The 21,349-nt window shown below is 37.1% G+C and overlaps 2 protein-coding genes across 3 annotated transcripts in view; one reads left to right on the forward strand and one right to left on the reverse strand.

Annotated features, from left to right (window-relative positions):
- Positions 1 to 207: 207 nt before the first annotated feature.
- Positions 208 to 21,349, forward strand: part of CDKL5 (cyclin dependent kinase like 5) — a gene marked incomplete at its 3' end in the record, with an annotated part of 125,979 nt that continues 104,837 nt past the window's right edge. For both annotated transcript variants that reach the window (XM_082681718.1, XM_082681719.1), the window contains exons 1-2: positions 208 to 326; positions 3,299 to 3,333. In XM_082681718.1, coding sequence (XP_082537844.1) covers positions 263 to 326; positions 3,299 to 3,333 — 99 coding nt within the window. In that variant the 5' untranslated portion in view covers positions 208 to 262. The remainder of the gene's footprint in view (positions 327 to 3,298; positions 3,334 to 21,349) is intronic.
- Positions 14,897 to 15,861, reverse strand: LOC309839958 (actin-related protein 2/3 complex subunit 1A-like; the record flags this gene model as incomplete). The annotated part of the gene is given in 2 exon segments (XM_082681972.1): positions 14,897 to 15,838; positions 15,841 to 15,861. Coding segments are annotated over 2 exon segments (963 nt in total).

The raw sequence follows: 21,349 nt of genomic DNA on the forward strand, positions 1-21,349 counted from the left end.
AATGTGGTTTTAAAAGAACTGTACAAAAAGATTGGTTAGTTTATTAGAGTACTGAGAAATAAAACTTATGACTTTTAATTGTGTTTGTTCTTTCAGGGAATCATTTAATACTTCACATTAGGACAAATATGTGAAAGTTCCTGCCAACCTGTGAGAATTTCTTCCTTTGGACATTTTTTGTTCTACTTACTGTACAACTTTCTTAGAAGTTCTTTTTTGGTGCCATGTTCTGTGGCTTGCATCAAAAGAGGAGTTTGTCTTCATGAAGATTCCTAACATTGGTAATGTGATGAATAAATTTGAGATCCTTGGGGTTGTAGGTGAAGGTAAGTTTAGCATTCCTTGAGTTTTTGAGCAATGTACAATTATACCTACCACCAAAAAAGTTATTAATTCAGATTCTGTTAACTTAACCTTTATCAATTCACATATGTGCCTAAGAGTAAAATATTAAAAGTAAAATTACTCTTAAACTATTTGGGTCTTATTCTCCAATTGAACGTTAATAACATTTAAAAATCCTTTAAAGTTTAAGAAATCAGATTTCTTAAGGCTGCCTTCATTTCATTCTTTTCATTAGCAATCATGATTTCTTTAGTCTACATTTTTTTGGTTACATTTACTTTTTATGTCAGCTAGGCTTATTTTGACTAACTTAAAATTTGTATGTCAAATTTTCCTTAATACATGATAAATAAATGAATAAATAACTTCTATTTGTCTTTGAGAATAACAAACCACATTTTATAAATTCTGAACCACACCATTTGGTCTTGTTTTTGTTTTTTTCCCCCGTATGCGGGCCTCTCACTGTTGTGGCCTCTCCCGTTGTGGAGCACAGGCTCCGGACGCGCAGGCTCAGCGGCCATGGCTCACGGGCCCAGCCGCTCCGCGGCACGTGGGATCCTCCCGGACCGGGGCACGAACCTGTGTCCCCTGCATTGGCAGGCGGACTCTCAACCACTGTGCCACCAGGGAAGCCCAATTTGGTCATTTTTTAACATCTCTGAAATCAGATGTGTGTTATAATCAGTAGCATGTCATGGTTTGATTGACAGCACTTTTTCTTTACTAGCAGTACTAATGCTTATAATCAGTGATACCAATTTGATGAAATATGGTAATTCATTTTCATAAATCTTCCTGATTCTTCCTTGTTAGGTTTTTTTTTTTTTTTTTTGGTACGCGGGCCTCTCACTGCTGTGGCCTCTCCCGTTGCGGAGCACAGGCTCCGGACGCGCAGGCTCAGCGGCCATGGCCCACGGGCCCAACCGCTCCGTGGCACGTGGGATCCTCCCGGACCGGGGCACGAACCCATGTCCCCTGCATCGGCAGGCGGACTCCCAACCACTGCGCCACCAGGGAAGCCCCTTGTTAGTAATTTTTGCTCTTGGCTTAAAGATAACTTTATGGAGATTTTGATAAATGATTCTGTTAACACGATATAAGTGATTTATAATTATGGTTTCTTAGCATCTATATCTTTAAAGCAAATATTACAAAAACTTGATATTTCAGAATTTTCAAGTATATTTTGAATTTCAAAAGAAGTTTTAAAATTTACCTATGTCAACAGGATAGTTGTTCTGGATTTTAATACTAAGTTGTTAAATCCTTTTCAAATAAATAGAAACAATTAAAATATTGTCTAATCATTGCGTGTTTGCTTCAGGGTCTGAAGTTTGAAACCATATAAAAAGAATGGATCCTTCTTCCTTCACCAGTCAACTCCTTTTCCTGTTTTTCATTGATATTAATTATGTAGATAAAATTCATTTTCAATGTGTTATCTACTATTATTTTATAATACCTGCTTTCTTTATTATTTTTATTTTTGTTTTTTCAAAAGTATTATAGAGACATGCCATAAAGCTACTTGATGGAGAAGGTCAGCTCCTTGGGTGTAACAGGATTGGAATGTTCCAGATTCTGGGCCTAAGATTTTCTGGATCATAGCCTTGTTTTTCATAGTATACCCATAGGTGATAATCTTCTCAGGGATCGGCTTAGATTAACTAAAACTACCAGACTGTTATATAAATCAGAATATGTCAGTTTTAAATTGTAGTCAGAACCATCATTGCTATATGTTTTTTTTTCTTTGTAAACTACCTCATATGCTTTTCTGACTATGAAATACATATATATTAAGGTAATTAAAAACTGTCAAGCAAGCTCTATGTCCCTGCAGCCTAAGCAATGCATTTTTACCCCACAGAAAAACTAGCATGGGCAGTTAAATGAGGATTGGATGATTGCCTGGTGATTGTGGAGTTGAGTTGGATGGCTGTAATGGCTGGGTTCATCCTAACTGTGATAATAAGATTCATCCATCTCTACCGGGTGAGGGAGACTTATTCTGGCTCTCCAGGCTCTGTTGGAGACACATTTCCTAATGTCATCTCCCTGAAGTCCTCTTCTCAGAGATGAACACGGGCTTTGCCTGTCTGTAAATGTCAATCATTTCTACAAACTTCAGTTATCATATATTATATTTTGATTCTCCTAATTAGATATTTTCACATTATAACTTTTGCCTCAATTTCCTTGCTGTCAACTCTGTGTTTTGCCTCTAAGGAAGCAGCTTACTGGCTAGTAAATAGTATAAGTAACCCAAAAGCTAGTGATGTATCTCATTTGAAATATATCAAAGAAAGTGGGAGTGCTTGGCTATAAATGGCCAGAGATCCTTGGACCCCTCTGCTGGTGCCTTTGATTTTAATATTTATGGCAAAAATGTAGCAACTCCTACTAGTTATTGATTGGAATGCTGAGGTGAGGCCTGTACTATTTTGCCAGTCAGGGAAAACATTCCAGTATCTTAGAAGAGAATTTAAATGTCTCCTAGGACAGCGAACATATTTGGTAGGCTCCATGCTTGAGCCTACCTTTGTGAAACCATTAACTCTTAAAGTTTGAGTTCTCTAGAATCTTTTGAGGTGATTTTAATTTACTCTTAAAGTTGTTATGTCCAAATCTTGTCTCTAGAAATTTTTAAACTTAAGTTTAAAAAAGAAAAGTGAAATTTTCTTTAAAAAGAGAAGCATTTAAGAATATGCACTTGTTGGGGAAATGGGTTGCTTATACTCTTGGTTTATAAAAAATGTATAATAAATATTCATGCTCTCTTTGTATATGGCTCATTGCATTATCACTGCAGAATATTATCGTTTTAGGAATCATTATTATACCATATATTGATAACCAATGTAAATATAATAGAACTTTGATTCTACAGTCTCCAAGAGCTGTAATTTGTATACGTGCCCCTAATTGTTTACTTCTTTTTTTATTATAGGAGCCTATGGAGTTGTACTTAAATGCAGACACAAGGCAAGTACATAATTTTTAAAAAGAAAATATCTATATATGTTTAACTGTTTTGAAACTAATGTAGTGTTCTGTGCATGTGGGCATATAATTAAAACTGGCTATGATGGTGATGATGCTTAATAAAGGAGAATTAATATGGGAACTCTGAAAAAAGAGACTTCTTTGGGTAAGCTTTATCATGATTAAGTAGTTAGTTCTTTACAGTCATGTGCTCTTTTTTTCAACTGACCTATGTGTAGGTGAAAAGCTGCCTAATGGGGAGAGAGAAAAGATGGTAGAGAAGAAATCAAAGTAGTGACAGATTTAATTTATGTTCAAGTACTTAAGAGCAAGGAGGAGTTTCATGTCAATATTTTTCTTGTAGACCCAATAACTTAGACTGCTTATTGGGTCAGAATCCAGATTTTGAAGGGTAGTGTATAGGTGTTTGGTTATGAAATAGGGCTTGGGGTAATAGTGTATGATTATGACTGTTAGCTGTGGTTGATCACCCTTGAACAGCCTTGAAATGAATCTTATATATATAGATTATTTGACTATGATTAATAATCACCAGTTATTCAGGGAGATTATTTCAAGTTTCCATAGGTGTTGCTCAGTGTTGAGCATGTTTTACTCAGAGACTACCGTTAAGATGGCAAGTGTTGAAGCTGTAACAATTTCAAACATTAGGTTAAATATTTTTCTATTATGGTATACCTAGTTTGAATATTAGTATCTGGCCTCATACTATTTTGTGTATAATTTGTTAAGACCAAGGTTTAAAGATTTTTGGGATATTTTATAATGATATAATTTATATCTGAGATGAGCTTAGCAATTTAGCCTAAGCCATTTAATTTAAACTCTCAATCTGTCAATCTGTCATAATATATGTATGTGTGTGTGTGTATATACACACACACACAAAGATGATATAATTTTTATGTTTGCTTTTTCTTTCCCATTGTACAAAATATTACTTACATTTTGAATTTAAGGCTTCATGACAGTTGATGTATTTTGGGTTTTACATCACAAATCTCTTTAATTCAAAGAATTTTCTATTATTCTTGAAATTGGGTGTTTGAGTTATTTTATGTTGATAATAGTTATCTGAAGATCTCTGCCAGTAAATCCTAAAAAAATGGTTTGAATACTGTTGGCTGTTGATTCAGGATGACTAAGAATTTAAAATAATAAATTAAATGTAATCAAAATAAATTTAGCACCTTAAATTCCTAATTAAGAAATATCACTGCAGTTTGAAATTAAACAAATAGAAAGCTCTCTAGTGAAGTGCTGTGCTTTTAAGGAGGTGCCTTGAGTTAAAATAAATTTAGGAAGCTTTAAAAAAGTAAAATTCTTGGGTAGATACTACTCAGGGGAAATAGGTTGTTAGTGTCCAAATTAAATTTGACTCTTTAATGAACATAATACTCCTTTTTGTACTATGGCTCTATTGATACAACATAGCAAATGGAAGCTTCAGTTCTTAGTCTTAATCCTTGAATTTTAAAACCCAGGGATTTCTGATATATAATGACAAATCTTCCAACAGTATTTTCTCTCAGTCGTTGTCACACTTCTTCCCGTGACCTTTTCCCCTATACTTTCTTTTTTTTTAATTAAAAAATTTTTTTTAATTTTTTAATAGATCTTTATTGGAGTATAATTGCTTCACGATACTGTGTTAGTTTCCGTTGCACAACAAAGAGAATCAGCCATATGCATGACCTTATCTAAGCTCTCCTGCCTTTTATGTACAAATAAAGTTTATTAGTTGAATATATTGTTTTTATCTTTCCATATATCTGGTTTACTCATTTGTTAAAACATGCTTGTTAACTGTACCTCATTCTCATAATACACACTATTAGTGCCAGCAAGATGGGCTCAGAGTGAAAGTGGACGAGAACAGGCATCTCTGCTCTTGGGAAACCGACTCTAAACGTGAACTCTGATTCTTAGTGGCCATGTGCAAGGCATTTTGAGTTACAAGGATGAATAAACCATAGTTTTCTTGCCCTTATATGTCTTATGGTCTGTCTGAATAGATAGAAGAATAGATAAAAAAATAACCTGTGAGATTGCTGCAAATGGGATTGCATCTAAAAAAAATACCTCTTTTTTACTGCCCTTCACTAAATGAGGGCCCTACAGACCACCTGTCTGAGTATCGTTGCTTTTTCCTTTCATGTACCTAAAAAGATAGCACTGGATGGAAAATTTGAAGCATAAATTAGTACCTAACTCAGAGTAATATAAAATTCTTTCTAGAATTTGCAACTGTTTAGTCATTAGACTTCTTACAGTATACCCTTTTTTCAGCTAGAATCAGACCTTCAGATCTTTACCCCACTGTCCAAAAATAGAGAATTTGATGCTTCTGATAAGATTTACCCATTAGGATCAAACGAATGGATAACTATGAAATCTCATAGTCAAAAATGGATATAATCCTCCCTTTTGTGCTTATTATGTGTAAAGTGATCATGCCCATATATTTTGCATACCTTTTAAATTTTTAATAAAATGCTTATAAAAATGTATAAATCAGGTCTCTTGTGATTACTTACACAGGTATGTGATCACATGCATAAATTTGATCTGTTTCTGAGAATGTTGGCTATGATTGTATATATAACTAAATAATTCCTAGCATATGGTGTATTTGAACAAGTATGAAAGAAAGTCACTGTTTTAATCTGTGTCCTGTTGCAAGAAATTTAGAGGTCATGTTTATAAACAGATATATCTTGTCTTTTGTGAACATAATATGATGTTGGGCTATTCCAGACCAAAGATCATACTCCTTAATTTACTGAAATAAATGCTGCCCAATTAAAAAAGAAAAATGTAACTGTACTTTCTTTTTGACAACTTCTGTTTATTGTTATATATACATATTGGCATGTATATGAACACTCTTAGCAGTGACTATTAAACTCTTTATGGAGCTTTATGATTACTCGCACTTGGAAGAAGTTCTGGCTTGGACCTTTGCCCTGTAAATATGCATTGCTGATCTTCTTTTTCTTTACGTGTCTGCTTTGAAGTGCCTGTGAGAGGGGAGGCATGTTTTACAGTACACTTTTCTTCCCAGAAACCCAAAAAGGTCATCCTCACAACAAAGTAGGGAGAATGGAATGGAGTTGAAATAGGGAGATGCGATTAGAACTTGAGGCAAGAGAGAGGATAGAGAGAGGTTGGAGATTGATGCTAATTGAGCCTAGGACAGTGAAGTGCTGATTCATGTAGTTCCTTTCCTATGGCTGGGGTTGACTTATGAGAAGTGTTTGTTTGTTTTGAAGTAGTAGGTAACGAATGCTCTTGAATAGCTAGTTATACAAAGCTGTGAACAATCCAGTACTGGGGTACAGCTGTAAGTATTGAATAAATGAGAAACTTGACTTAAATTACAGAACCAAAAAGGAAGGACACTGTAGAGAGCTTTTGCACAGTGGTGGGTCCCTGTGGAGGGATTAAAGATGATCCCAAGGATTTGTGGTAAACTGGAAAAGCATTGGTATCATTTATCTGACTGGGAAACTTGTAAAGGATGTATAAGTTTGGAGGGAGAGATAATGAGTTTGGCTTTCATAATAAAGAATAAAATGTCAACAGAATACCAAACCTGATATTAGTAAATACCATATATTGAGCATCTACCATATATGGTAGATAGGCACTCTATTTGATGTTTTACATTTAATCCCCACAATCCCCACTCTCATCCTTATTTTACATATGAGGAAACTGAGTCAGAGAGAGGCTATGTAACAGGGCCAAGATTATGCAGCTGATAAGTGGCGAAACCAGGCTTTGATCTGACTCCAGAAATGGCTACCTTGAACCTGAGATGGAAGTGTGAAATGATATGAACCTTCCAAGAGGGAGTACAGAGCAGAGTGAAAGACGTGTTTAAAATGATCATACTGAAAGGAGAGGGAGTAGACCTCTTGAAAGCAAGGAAGAAAGATTTTTTTTTAAATGGTATTCACCAATAGTGTTAAAAATCCATAAAAAAGGTCCATAATGATAAGGATTGAGGGGTGAGAAAATCCATTTCATTTAAGAATGCCATTTATTAATGACTTCTTTAAGTCAAATGATACATTAATGCCAAATTGCAAGAGGGTAAGGAGAGAGTAGATAGAGAAGATCTGGATTGTGTCATTTTTCTCTTTTGAGAGTTGTAGGAAGAGTAAATTTGATTAAATATTTTCTGGGTAGGAATACCCATATTTTCCCCTACTAAAAGGCATTCTTTGGATGTTTGTTATTACTTAATATTCACAAATTTGTCTTTTGTTATAAGCCTTCATTTTTAGCAAGCAATATGCATTTTGGATTAATGATTCCATTTTTCTTTTTCAGATTAATTTTATTTTTTCACCAAAAAGCTGAATGATGATTTGGTTACTTTTTTTTAATCAAACTATTTTGAGAAGATGCTTGAGGAAAAGTCAATGAACCATTATCAATTTAACAGATTATTTATAGTTGCCATCTAAAACCATACAGTTATTTTCTACTAGACCAAAATAAACTTATTTTTTCAGGTTGTTGCCCACATTAAATAAAACAGATGTTTTTCTTTAATTTTTAGTTTTAGGTTTTACATGTTATTAGAGTTTTTAAAACTTAAAAAAGACGTCAACAATGAGAAACAGAATATATGGGATATTATTTACTTTGTCATTTTATTCCTCCTTATTTAAATAAAAATAAGATGTGGTTTCTTGCTTTTGTGTGCAAAATTCCTAGAGTTTGAAGAAGATTATAGCGAGGCTTGGAGTTTTTCATAAAGATTGTAAGAAGCTGGAAGTATTTCAGTATTAATTGATTATTTTATCATAATCTTTTTTTAAGTAATTGCACTGTCTGAAATTATGTGAATTTACTGCAGGTTATGAAGATTAATAAGATATCAATATTAAACTGGACTTCAGGTCAGGAACAAAGATAGTAGGAATCATTAATGGGGGAAAACATCTGCCTCTTCTTACAGAGGCACTCATGTAGAACCATTACTTCTGTGTGGTTTCCTCTCTTGACCGGGTTTTTGTTTCTGATCCAATTGACTGTAGAACAGTCTCTGGAACACGACAGAAGTCTCACCAAAATCATACTTCTTTGTACTATAATATTTTGTATTTCCAATTCTGCTAGTCTGTTGATATAGGAAAAACTACCCATGTTTCTGTTGTCTTGTTATCAGTAAAAGAAACAATGGCTCAGGTGTCAATTTCCAGTTGAGTCTGACTTCTTCAGGGAACCAGAAGAATCTGGGGCTTTTGCAGGCTTCCTGGTTGCCTTTATCCTCATCGTCCTAATCTGGATTTTTTTGTTTGTTTGTTTTTTAGTAAATGAGATAAGGGAATGGTCAAATTAGAACTAGCCCCACTACTAGCTCTGCATGCATTGTCTACATAGAAGACTTTACCTCATTTGTCCTTCTTATAGTGACTCAGTCCCCCCCCCCCGACTCCACAGCCCCCCAGTCTAGAGGACGAGTTGGCTGGAGCACTAGATGGACTTTAAAGTCCCCTTTTCTGCCAATCATAAAACATAATTATTTCCTTCTTTAAGAGAACATTCTTGGGACTTCCCTGGTGGTCCCGTGGTTAAGACTCTGCTCCCAATGCAGGGGGCCCGGGTTCAATCCCTGATCCGGGAACTAGGTCCCACATGCCTACACACCACAACTAAGACCCGGAGCAGTCAAATAAATACATTAATAAATATTAAAAAAAGAGAGAGAGAGAGAGAACATTCTTTCTACATCTTCTTAAGATGAGTAATTTCATTAGTCTTTGATAAATGTCTCTGCTTAAGGGATTTAACTAGTTCTTTAATGTGACTTTAAAACTTCAGGAACCAAAAATGAGTGTGAATCATTTTTCTACACAGCCTGAAATATATATTCACTGGAAATATAAGAAAAAGAACTGATCAACAAATGCCCGTATAGTGGACACTTTTAAATAGTTAAGCATAACTCTTTATCAGTTGTTGAAATCAGTAACTGGAAAGTAGTACGTGGGGATCTATTTTTATATAAAAAGTAACCCACCCATGAAATACCACTAGAAGCTATAGTTCATATTCTGCAGTGCTTTTGAGCTTTACTATTTCTTTTTTTTTAATTTATTTTTATTTTATTTTTTTTTTGGCTGTGTTTGGTCTTTGTTGCTGTGCACGAGCTTTCTCTAGTTGCAGCAAGCAGGGGCTACTCTTTGTTGCAGCACGCGGGCTTCTCATTGTGGTGGCTTCTCGTTGCGGAGCACAGGCTCTAGGGGCACAGACTTCAGTAGTTGTGGCTCATGGGCTCAGTAGTTGTGGCTCACAGGCTCTAGAGTGCAGGCTCAGTAGTTGTGACGCACGGGCTTAGTTGCTCCATGGCATGTGGGATCTTCCTGGACCAGGACTCGAACTCGTGTCCCCTGCATTGGCAGGCAGAATCTTAACCACTGTGCCACCAGTGAAGCCCACTATTTCTTAATTTAAAGGTTTGTTTCCTATGTTAAAGCATTTTAATTAAAAAAATCAAATTAAAATTTTTTTCTACCTCCTGTACTTAAAGCACTGTGTTCTAGGCATGGTATTACAAAGTAAAATTCAACCAAATATTTGTTTAAGAAAAATCTATTGAGTGCCTGTGGGCCAAATCTGGCCCGCCACTTATTTTATGGAACATAGCCATACTCGTTCATTTACGTATTTTCTATGGATGCTTTTGCGCTAAAATGACAGAGTTAAGTAGTTGCAACAGAGACCGTATGACATACAAAGCCTAAAATACAGTGTTTATTTTGTGGCCCTTCCTAAACAGAAAAAGTTTGCTGACTTCTAATGCTGAGCAGCCCTAACTAGGAGAATACAGTGGAAACAGCATAGTGGCCTCAGTGGACCAACAATCTCAGTTTCTGTTTGTCTCTTTGCCCTTGGTGCTCTTGGAGTCTGAGGAATAGAATTAATAAAGTGTGGAACTTCCACTGAAAATTACTTTTCCCTTGAGCTGGGCTTGGGTAAATCTTTTGGCTGGCTAAGTAGGAAATTTTATATTGGTTACCTCGTTCATGATCAACTGTCAGAACGGAGAAGTGGACTTTGCTAGGAACTGGGCATACAGAGACACATACAATCTATTCACCCTGACTGTGTTCCATCACTGGCCTGAATAGCTCTCTTTTCATCCAAAATGAATACAGAGAAGAAAACAGTCTCCACTGAGACTATGAAAGATTACTTGAGTTCAAGAGAAGGACATTCGCACAAATATGAAGAGTTAAATTCTTTGGAAACAAAAAAACTTGAGATAGCTTCCTAATATAATTCAAGTGGCCATAAATGAGAAATTAAGTTAAGAAGCAATAGTAATAATCTCTGTTTCAAGTACCTCTTAACTTCCAGGCATTGTGCTATGCTAGGTGCTTTTTTTTTTTTTTAATATAAATTATTTATTTATTTATTTGTTTTTGGCTGCGTTGGGCCTTTGTTGCTGTGAGCAGGGGGCTACTCTTCATTGAGGTGTGCGGGCTTCTTGTTGCAGAGCACAGGCTCTAGGTGTGCAGGCTTCAGTAGTTGTGGCTCGTGGGCTCTAGAGCGCAGGCTGAGTAGTTGTGGCACATGGGCTTAGTTGCTCCACGGCATGTGGGATCTTCCCGGACCAGGGATCGAACGCGTGTCCCCCTGCATTGGCAGGCGGATTCTTAACCACTGCGCCACCAGGGAAGTCCTATGCCAGGTGCTTTATTTTCATTACTCTTTAGATCCTCATAGCAACTATAAAAGTTAGAAAGAATTACCTTCCTTTAACATGAGGGAAACTGATGCTCAAATATAATAGGTTAATTTCCTGAAGGCCATACAGGTTAGTAGGTGGTAGAGCCAGGAAGTAAGCCTCATAGGCCCATCTTCTTTTTTTGTTTTTTAATCGATGAATAGTTGATTTACAATGTTGTGACCTTTTTTAAAAAAAAATTGAGGTAAAATTCACGTAATGTAAAACCAACCATTTTAAAGTGTACAATTCAGTAGCATTTAGTACATTCACAATATTGTACAATCACTACCTCTGTCAAGTTCCAAAACACTTTTATCACCCCAAAAGAAAACCCCATACCCATTAAGTACTCACTCCTTGTTTCTCCCTCTCTCTATCCCTGGCAAACACCAATCTGATTTTTCTATAGATTTACCTATTCTGGATATTTCATATAAATAGAATCATATACAATTTGTGACCATTTGAGTTTGACTTCTTTCACTTGGTGTAATGTTTTTGAGGTTCATCCATGTAGCCGGTATCATTACTTCATTCCTTTTTTTATGACTGAGTCATATTCTGTTGTATGGACATATCACATTTTGTTTATCCATTTATCTGTGGATGGACATTTGGGTTGTTTTCACCTTTTGATTATCGTGAATAGTGTTGCTGTGAACATTTGTGGTCAAGTTTTGTTTGAGTCCCCGTTTTCAGTTCTTTTGGGGTATACGGCAAGAAGTGGAAATACTAGCTAGGTATATGGTAATTCTGTGTTTAATTTTTTTGAGGAACCACAAAACTGTTTTCCTCAGTGACTGCAGCACTTTACATTCTTGCCAGCACTGTACAAAGGTTCCAATTTCTCCACATCCTCGCCAACACTTGTTTCCTTATTTTTTTTTATTGTAGCCATCCTAGTTGATGTAAAATGGTATCATTTTGTGGTTTTGATTTGCATGACACTAATGATTAGTGATGTTGGACATCTTTTCATGTGCTCTTGGCTATTTGTATGTCTTTGGAGAAATGTCTAGTCAAGTCCTTTGCCCATTTTTTGATTAGGTTATTTCAACCATTTGTTGAAAGGACTTCTTTCTCCATTGGATTGCTTCCGCTTCTTTATCAAAGATCAGCTGTGTTTGTGTTGAGTCTAGTTTGGGGTTCTGTGTTCTGTTTCATTGATCTGTGTGTCTATTCTTCACCAATATCATACTGTCTTGATTTACTGTAGCTTTGTAGTAAGTCTTAAAGTCAGGTAGTGTCAGTCCTCCAATTTTGTTGTTCTTTCTCAGTATTGTGTTGGCTATTCCAGGTCTTTTGCCTTTCTATTTTATCTTTTAAATCAGTTTGTTGATATCCACAAAATAGCTTGCTAGGATTGGGATCACATTGAATCTGTAGATCAAGTTGAGAATTGACATCTTAACAATATTGTGTGTTCTAATCAATGACCACAGAATATGTCTCCATTTGATTTTTCTCTCTTTGATTTCTTTCAACAAAGTTATTTAGTTTTTCACATACATATCTTACAATTGTTTTGTTAGCTTTATACCTAAGTACTTTTTTTCTTCTGGTGATAATATAAATGGTATTGTTTTTAATTTTTAAATTCCAGTTGTTCTTTGCTGGTATATAGGAAAGTGATTGACTTTTGTATGTTAGCTTTGTATCCTGTGACCTTGCTAGAATTGCGTATTAGTTCCAGTGTTTTTTGGGGGGTAAGTTCTTTGGGATTTTCTTCATAATCAGTCATGTCATCTGCGAACAAAATAGTTTTACTTCTTCTTTCCCAATCTGTATACCTTTTAATTCCTTTACCTGTCTTGTATTAGTTATGACTTCCAGTATAATGTTTAATACAGATGGTGAGAGAGGACATTCTTGTCTGGTTCCTGAGCTTAGTGGGAAGGCATGCAGTTTCTTACCATTAAATACGATGTTAACTGTAGGTTTCTTGTAGATGTTCTTTATCAAGTTGAGGAAGTTCTCTCTATTCTTAGATTGCTAAGAGTATTTATCACAAATGGGTATTGGGTTTTGTCAAATGCTTTTCTGTATCACTTGGTATGATCATGTGGTGTTTTTACTTTCATCTGTTGATTATGAATTGATTTTAGGATGTTGAACCAGCCTTGCATACCTGGGATAAATCCCATGTAGTCAAGATGTGTATTTCTTTTTATACATTGCTGGATTTGATTTGATAATATTGGTTGAGGATTTCTACATCTGTGTTCATGTAGTTTGCCTTTCTTTAATGTCTTTATCTAGTTTTGGTATTGGTAATACCATACATAATGTGTCCTCATAGAGTAAGCTTTGAAGTGTTTCTCTACTTCTGTTTTCTGGAAGAGATTGTAGAGAATTTCTTCCTTAAATGTTTCGTAGAATTCACCAGTGAAACCATCTAGGTATGGGACTTTCTTTCTGGGAAGTTTATTAATTATTGAGTTTCTTCCATAGATAAAGGCCTATTCAGATTATCTATTATTCCTTGTGTAAATTTTGATAGTTTGTATCTTTTAAGGAATTGGTCCACTTATCTAAGTTATAAAATGTGTAGGCATAGATTTGTTCATAATATTCATTTATTATCCTTTTAATGTCCACGTGATTGGTAATGATGATACTTCTTTCATTTCTGATATTAATAATTTGTGTCTTCGCTCATTTTTTTCTTGGTTATCCTGGCTAGAGGTTTATCAATTTTATCAGTCTTTGCAAAGAACCATCTTTTGTTCCCATTGATTTTTTTCACTACTGAGTTCCTGTTTTCAATTTCATTGATTACTGCTATAGTTTTTATTGTTTTATCCTTTTATCTATTTGCTTTAGTCTTAAGTTGTCCTTCTTTGCCTTATATCCTAAGGTAGAAGCTTAGGTTATTGATTTTAAGTCTGTTTTCTTTTCTAATATATGCATTCAGTGCTATAAGCTTTTCTCTAAGCCCTGCTTTTGCTGCATCATACAAATTTTGATTTGTATTTTCATTTTCATTTAGTTCAAAATATTTTAAAAGTCCTCTTTAGATTTCCTCTTTGACCTATGTATTATTTAGAAATGTGTTGTTTAATGGCTAAATATTTTGAGATTTTTCCGTTTATCTTTTTGTTATTGTTTTCTAGTTTAATTCCATTGTGGTGTGAGAAAATACTTTGTATGATTTTTATTCTTTAAAATTTGCTGATTTGTGTTTTGTGGTACAGAATTTGGTCTATCTCGATGAATATTCCATGTGAGCTTGAGAACATGTATTCTGCTGCTGTTGGATGAAGTATTATGTAAATGGCAGGTAGATTTAGTTGCTTGATAGTGCTATTCAATTCACCTATCTTTATTCTCTTTTTTTTTTTTTGCCTACTGAAAGGGGGTGTTGAAGTCTCCAACTGTAATAGTGGATTTGTCTATTTCTCTTTGCAGGTCTGTTGCCTCATATATTTTGTTTTGTTTTTTTGTTCAATATTTTTATTTAATTTTTTAACAGACAATTTACATACCTCCCCCACCCCTTCCTTTAAGTTAGTGTGACAATTTTCCATAATAAACTGCTTAAAGAGAAGCTTTGGTCAAGAATGGAATGAAATAGCAAAAGAAAAAAACAAAAAAAAACACCCCAAATCACTGCTGCTTTTAAAAAACCAACACTTTCACCAATTACACTCAAACAAAACACAGAACAAGGTTTGCGCCTTATGCGTCTTCAGTGTTTCCTGGAGGCTGGCTCTCCTCCCCATCATGCGAATGGTGGAGTTGCTTGGTGCAGCCTATCTGTCCTCATGCTGGATCTGGGAGGCTCGCTCAGCTTCACATTATCCAAAGGCCCTGGATAGAAGACTCTAAGGTCTTGAAATCCCAAATGGTCATGGCTCCGTCAATGCCAGTAGTGCAAAATTTGCGACAATCTTGATTGTCCACCTCATAAATAGACACTTGAGTGATGCTGTTCTGGTGCAGCGTCTCCAGGGCTGTGTTTCGGTCCTTGGTCATGGCCCACTTGTCCGTGTTGTGGAAGTGCTCCATGGCCGACATGTTGCGCTGGATGCTCTCTTTCGGGAGGTCTAGCTTGGAGACGAAGGTCAAGCAGCCACGGTCGTCGTAGTTAAAGAGCATGGGGCAGCAGTCATGGCCAGCAGCCACAACGCTGTTCTCTGAGCCGAACGACACACTCAGGAGGGGCAGGAACTCTGTCTTCAGAGTTGAGACCTGCACGCTTTTTGAGGCATCAACAACAGACACGGTGCCGTCGTGGCTGACCCAGGCCAGGCGGCTCCCGCTGGCAAAGAAGCTGACCCCATTCACCCAGCCGCCAGTGCCACTGCCACCAAACTCTGACATCAGCTGACCAAAAGGCATCTTGCTGCCCCAGGGTGTACTGGCGACCATGGAGCGAATGGGTTTTTTTATGTGCTTGCTTACCCACCAGTCATTTTCTGACTCGAAGTAACAAACAGAAATGAGTTGTGCTCTGCTGCCTGCAGCAAATTTGTTCTCTCGCGGGGACCACTTGACAAAAGCGGCTGCGCAGTTAATTCTCAGGATCACCAGGGTCGGCTTCCAAACTCCACCTTTCTGACCCCAGACGTAGGCATTGTGGTCAGCCCTACAAGTGACAATGCGGTCACTCTTGGGAGCCCAGTCGATACCTGTGATGTGTCCGTTGTCCTCCTTGAACTCATGAGCTTTCACCCACTGGCTCCCGTTCTTATAGATGTGGACTTGATGGTTACTGGGGCTAAGGGCAATCTGGGTACGATCCCTGTTCCAGGCATGGCACGTGATTAGCTCTAGTAAAAATTGGTGCAGGGACATTATTCTTAGTGTTTTCGAAGGGTAGACAGCTGGGAGTCAGGGCCATCCAGACGGGCTCGGAGCGTTGAATTCACAGACTCTGGTCAATGGACACCAACAGGCTCTGGCGGACGCGGGTGGAGGACCGAGGCCCAGAGGGAGCCCCTTGTATATTTTGATGCTGTCTTGTGTGGTGCATACATATTAAGGATTGTTATGCCTTCTTGGAGAATGTATCATTTTCTAATGCCCCTCTTTATCCCTGATGATTTTTCTCGTTCTGAAGTCTACTTTGTCTAAAACTGATATAGCTATTCCAGCTTTCTTTTGATTAATATTAACATGGTATATCTTTCTTTATCCCTTTGCTTTGAACCTAGATGTATCTTTATATTTAATGTGAGTTTTTAAAATCTACTCTGACAATCTCTTTTAGTTGGTATATTTAGGCCATTCACATTTAAAGTGAGTATCAATATACTTGGATTAATATGAACCATGTTTGTAACTTTTCTATTTGTTATACTTCTTTTTTTTAAACAATAACAGGTCCCCTTTTTCTTCCTTCCCTGATTTCAGTTGACCATTTTGTATGATTCTGTTTTCTCTCCTGTCTTAGCATATCCATTATATTTCTTTTAAAAAGGGTTTTTAGTTGTTGCTCTGGAGTTTACAGTGTATATTTACAACTTATCATCTAAGTCCACTACCGGATAACTCTACTCTGCTTCTGAGATAGTACAGGTACCTTTCATTTTACTTATCCATTTGCTATAATTAGCAAATACGCTATTACTGTTATTACTTAGAACAGTTATCTATTAAGAATAGGAAAAATAGATTTTATTTTACCTTCATTTATTCCTTCTCCAATGCTCTTTCTTTCTTTGTGTAGACCTGACTTTCTGGCCTATGTCATTTTCTTTCTCTGAAGAACTTTTTAAAACAGTTTTTACTAGGCAGGCCTACTGGTGACAAATTCCCTCAGTTTTTGTTTATCTGAGAAAGTTTTTATTTCTCCTTCACTTTTGAAGGATAATTTCACTGAATACCTTCTAGGTTGGTGTTTTTTTTCCTTTCAACACTAAATATTTCACTTCATGGCTTCTGACAGGAAGTCAAATGTACTTCTTATCCTTGTTCTCTATAAGTAAGGTGTTTTTTTCCCCTCTGGCTTCTTTCATGATTTTCTCTTTGTGTTTGGTTTTCTGTAGTTGGAATACGATATGTTTAGGTGTAGAGTTTTTGGGTATTTATCTTGCTTGGTGTGCTCTGAGCTTCCTGGATGTGTGATTTGGTGTCTGTCATTAATTTTGGAGGATTCTCAGCCATTATTCCTTCAAATATTTTTTCTCTTTTGTCTCATTATTCTTCTGGTATTCCAGTGACACCTTTTGTAATTGTCCCATAGTTCTTGGATATTCTTTTCTCCTTTTTAAAATTCTTTTTTCTGTTTGCATTTTAGTTTGGGAAGTTTCTCTTGACATATCTTTAAGTTCACTGATTCTTTCCTTGGCCATGTCCAGTCTACTGATGAGCCCATTAAAGGTATTATTCATTTTTGTTATGGTGGTTTTTGTTTGTTTGTTTTGTTTTGCGGTACGCGGGCCTCTCACTGTTGTGGCCTCTCTCGTTGCGGAGCACAGGCTCCGGACGCACAGGCTCAGCGGCCATGGCTCACGGGCCCAGCCGCTCCGCGGCATGTGGGATCTTCCCGGACCGGGGCACGAACCCGTGTTCCCTGTATCAGCAGGTGGACTCTCAACCACTGCGCCACCAGGGAAGCCCTGTTATGGTGTTTTTGAGTTTTAGCATTTCCTTTTAATTCTTCCTTAGAGTTGTATATACTTACATTACCTGTCTGTTCTTGCATGTTGTCTACCTTTTCCATTAGAGTGCTTACCATAGTAATCATAGTTGTTTTAAATTCCCTGTCTGAAATTATCACTGGTAATCCCCAAACCTGTGCCATATCTGAGTCTTGTTCTGATGCTTGCTTAATCTCCTCACACTCTGTTTTCCCTTGCCTTTTAGCATACTTTTTAGTGTTTTTTAAAAGCCAGGTAGGATATATTGGATAATAGAAATGGAGGTAAATAGGCCTGTAGTATAAGGTTTCATGTTAATTTGGCTAGGAGCTAGGCTGTGTTTAATGTTTGTTGTAGGTGTAGATGCCAGAGGCTTCTGTTTCCTCTAGTGTCTTTATTTTTAAAATTTTCTCCCCCATTATCTTTGGGTTTCCCTAAGAAGTCCTTTTTAAGTAGAGTCTGTTTCTTGCAACTCTTTCCGTTGTAATCCACTGTTACTGGATTACTGTGGAACCTTGGTGATGTGGTGGTAGAGTGTGGGGAAGGGCAAGTGTTTTATAATCTTAGGACCAAGTCTTAGTCTTTTGGTGGGCCTGAGCCCTGGACTGCAACCTTCAGAAGTATTTCTTAGCCTTCCCCCAACCCCTGCTTCCTTTAGGTGAAACAAGTCTAGAGAAGTCTGTGTTGGCTAATTTCCCCTCTCCCAGGACAGTATAGAAGGCTCTGGTATATTTTCCCTTGGAGTGTTGGCCTTTGCTATGGAGAACCTTCTGGGTTTATTTCAAAACTGTTACTTTTTCCCATGGGTGTATTTCAAAATCGTCACTTTTCTCTTCCTCTTACCCAAAAGGGGAGGAGATTGTTCTTGTATCTTCACAGTCAGAACCTGGTGAGGTTCCTGGAGGTAAAGCCATGAGAGTATAGAGGCTCTCCTAAGATCGGGCCCCCAGGAGTTCTTACTCACAAGCCTTTGTCAAAATTACGATTTAAGTTTTCTTACTAGTGTATTAACTCCAGCACCTTCTGCTCCAGGTAAGCTGATCTTGGATGTGATTCTCTGTATTTGCCTGTTTCTCCAGATTTTAAGAGTTCAGTTTGCCCTGTGTCCTCAATTCTCTGATAAGCCTAATAAAAGTTGCTGATTGGCAGTTTGTTCAGGTTTTTTTTGTTGTAAGGACATGAGTGACAATATCGAAGCACCTTATGTGTTGGAGCTGATCCTGAAATCTTATATTTATATTTTTAAATTGGAAATACCTTGTCCAGTTTAAAAATAATGTTCAACAAGAGGCTTTTAACTTGCCTATGAGCCATTTGCTTAGCTAGATCAGTTATTTTCATCCCTTTGAATCTCAGATCTGTATATTTTCAAAGTGCTTAGTAAGAACTTTTTCCAGGCAAAATATTTGAAAATGTTGAGAACTTTCATGTAGTTCTAGAAAATTGCTAATAACTTTATCCTAAAGTAACCAGAATTATCGACCCCCCCCACCCCTCGCACTGTTTTTTGTTTTATCAGGTACCTTTAACCATGCTAAAGTAGTTTCAGGGATTATTTTCTTTAACCTTCATTTGTTGTTATTTTACCCCACTTGTTTTTGAAGAAGTAACTCAATTTTTAAAGGCACTTTGAAATCTCTGGAGACTAAGCATTGGTTAAATTTGAAAAACTAATGAGAATAAATGCCCAACTCTTATGCTGCAAATGGTCTCTTTTCGATTAACCTTGATGAATGTATTAATCATAAACTATACATCTTGGTGATTTTAGCTTAATAGGATTACTTTCAGAATCTGTGTGATAGAGGACAGTTTGGCTAAAATGTGTTATTTAAGCAACTGAGAAAGCACTGTGTGTACTTTTAAGCCTTATAATTTGATTACTTGCTAAAAAATTGCATTTTGGGAGGCTTCAGTTCTTATCCTTGGAGAACAGTTGTAACCAACTTTGGGTAGTTGAGGCATTGTAAATTGTATTAACCTTGCCCCCCCTTTTTAGGTTTCATTTTAAGTTTTATTTTTCTTACTGAATCTACTGTGAGGAACAGCCATTAAACCAAGAAACAAATAAGCTGTATGGTATTTAAGATTGCTTATTAGTAGGCAAATTCATATTATTTTTACTTTAAGAAATATTTTCCTCTTTTAATTTTCCTGATTGTTTAAAATGAATACCCTTGGGAATTAAATTTTTTAAAGTGGGAGAATTAAAATATAAATATTATGAATGTTATCTTAATATACTAAATAAAGTTTGTTTTAAAAATGATGAGTCAGTGCTGTATTGAGATAATTTGGTTGAAAATAATTATTTTTGCCACGTAATAATCAGTTAGCTGTGGTCCTCCGTTTTAAAGTAAGATCTGTTTGTCTGGCGTGCTCTGAATTAGAGGCAGAAACTTTTCCGTAGGCTTTTTGCTCAGAGACGTTTCTTAAAAAGAAAGAGTGCTGTCAGGAGGAAATGGAGAAAGAAGAGAAGGTCTTCAGTAGTGCCCCATGTCAGGTTCCACCCACTCTCAACAGATTGGTGGATGGTATCAGAGTTGCTCCTCTTGAGATTTTTTTTTTAAAAGCTCTTGAGAAGAAACCCACAAGAATGAACACAGTGTGTCAGCATTTTAGTCTTAACAAAAAAGCTTCCATGTGCGAACAATTCAACTGAAGATAATGGTCCACATTCAGTAAATAAGTATTTAAATTGAGGCCCCTGTTGGCAGAGACCTGACTTCAGTTCTCAGATAAGGAGAGAGTAGCAGCTCTTCTTTTTTAGTCCTGATCTTGCTACTACTCCCTGCTAACTGGAATGGCAGCTACCCTTGCAAAATGCCCCTTTATTCACCACAGCGTTCAGGACCACAGCACTAGTATAGATTGCATATTTCCCTCTCCAGAGACTCTCAGGATCAGACCCATGATTCTTTTCTTTTTCAAAAAAAAATTAATTTATTTTTTAAATTTTTATCTTTGGCTACATTGGGTCTTCATTGCTGTGCGCGGGCTTTCTCTGGTTGCAGAGATCGGGGGCTACTCTTCATTGCAGTGCGCGGGCTCTCGGCACACAGGCTTCGGTAGTTGTGACGCACGGGCTTAGTTGCTCTGCGGCATGTGGGATCTTCCCGAGCCAGGGCTCGAACCCCTGTCCCCTGCATTGGCAGGCAGATTCTTAACCACTGCGCTACCAGGGAAGCCCAGACCCATGATTCTTGACATCCTCTTTTACTTTCTGTCACCACCGAAACTCACTGGCCGTCCATTAGCCCAGAACCCTTGTCTCTGTACTGATCTGTACATCCCTCTTTTACATCCTGGTTCCTCCCACAACCCTCCCACTGTCCCCTAGAGCTCCTGAACTGCCATTAATAATTTCTCCAATGGCCTCAATCTTGCCCCAGCCTCACAGTGTAATTTCAGTTTCTGCCTCTGGGATTCTCTGCTACTGCCAAGCAGATGCCTGAGGTAGCCCCCTCTGGCACCATTCTGCTGCCTCTGCCTACTACCTGGTAACCCTGCTGCCTGCTTTTGAGCTAGCTCCTTGAGTACAGTGAGTCCTTCCCTCTTCAAATTTTTGCCCATGCTGCTGCTTCACATGCAGCGGTTTTTCCAGTCTTTGCTTGGCTGACTCTATACATTCTAATCTGGGTTTCCTTGTGGTAATCTCTGT

This window comes from Grampus griseus, assembly GCF_964374135.1.
Source record: "Grampus griseus genome assembly, chromosome: X".
In the NCBI taxonomy this organism is placed as follows: Eukaryota; Metazoa; Chordata; class Mammalia; order Artiodactyla; family Delphinidae; genus Grampus; species Grampus griseus.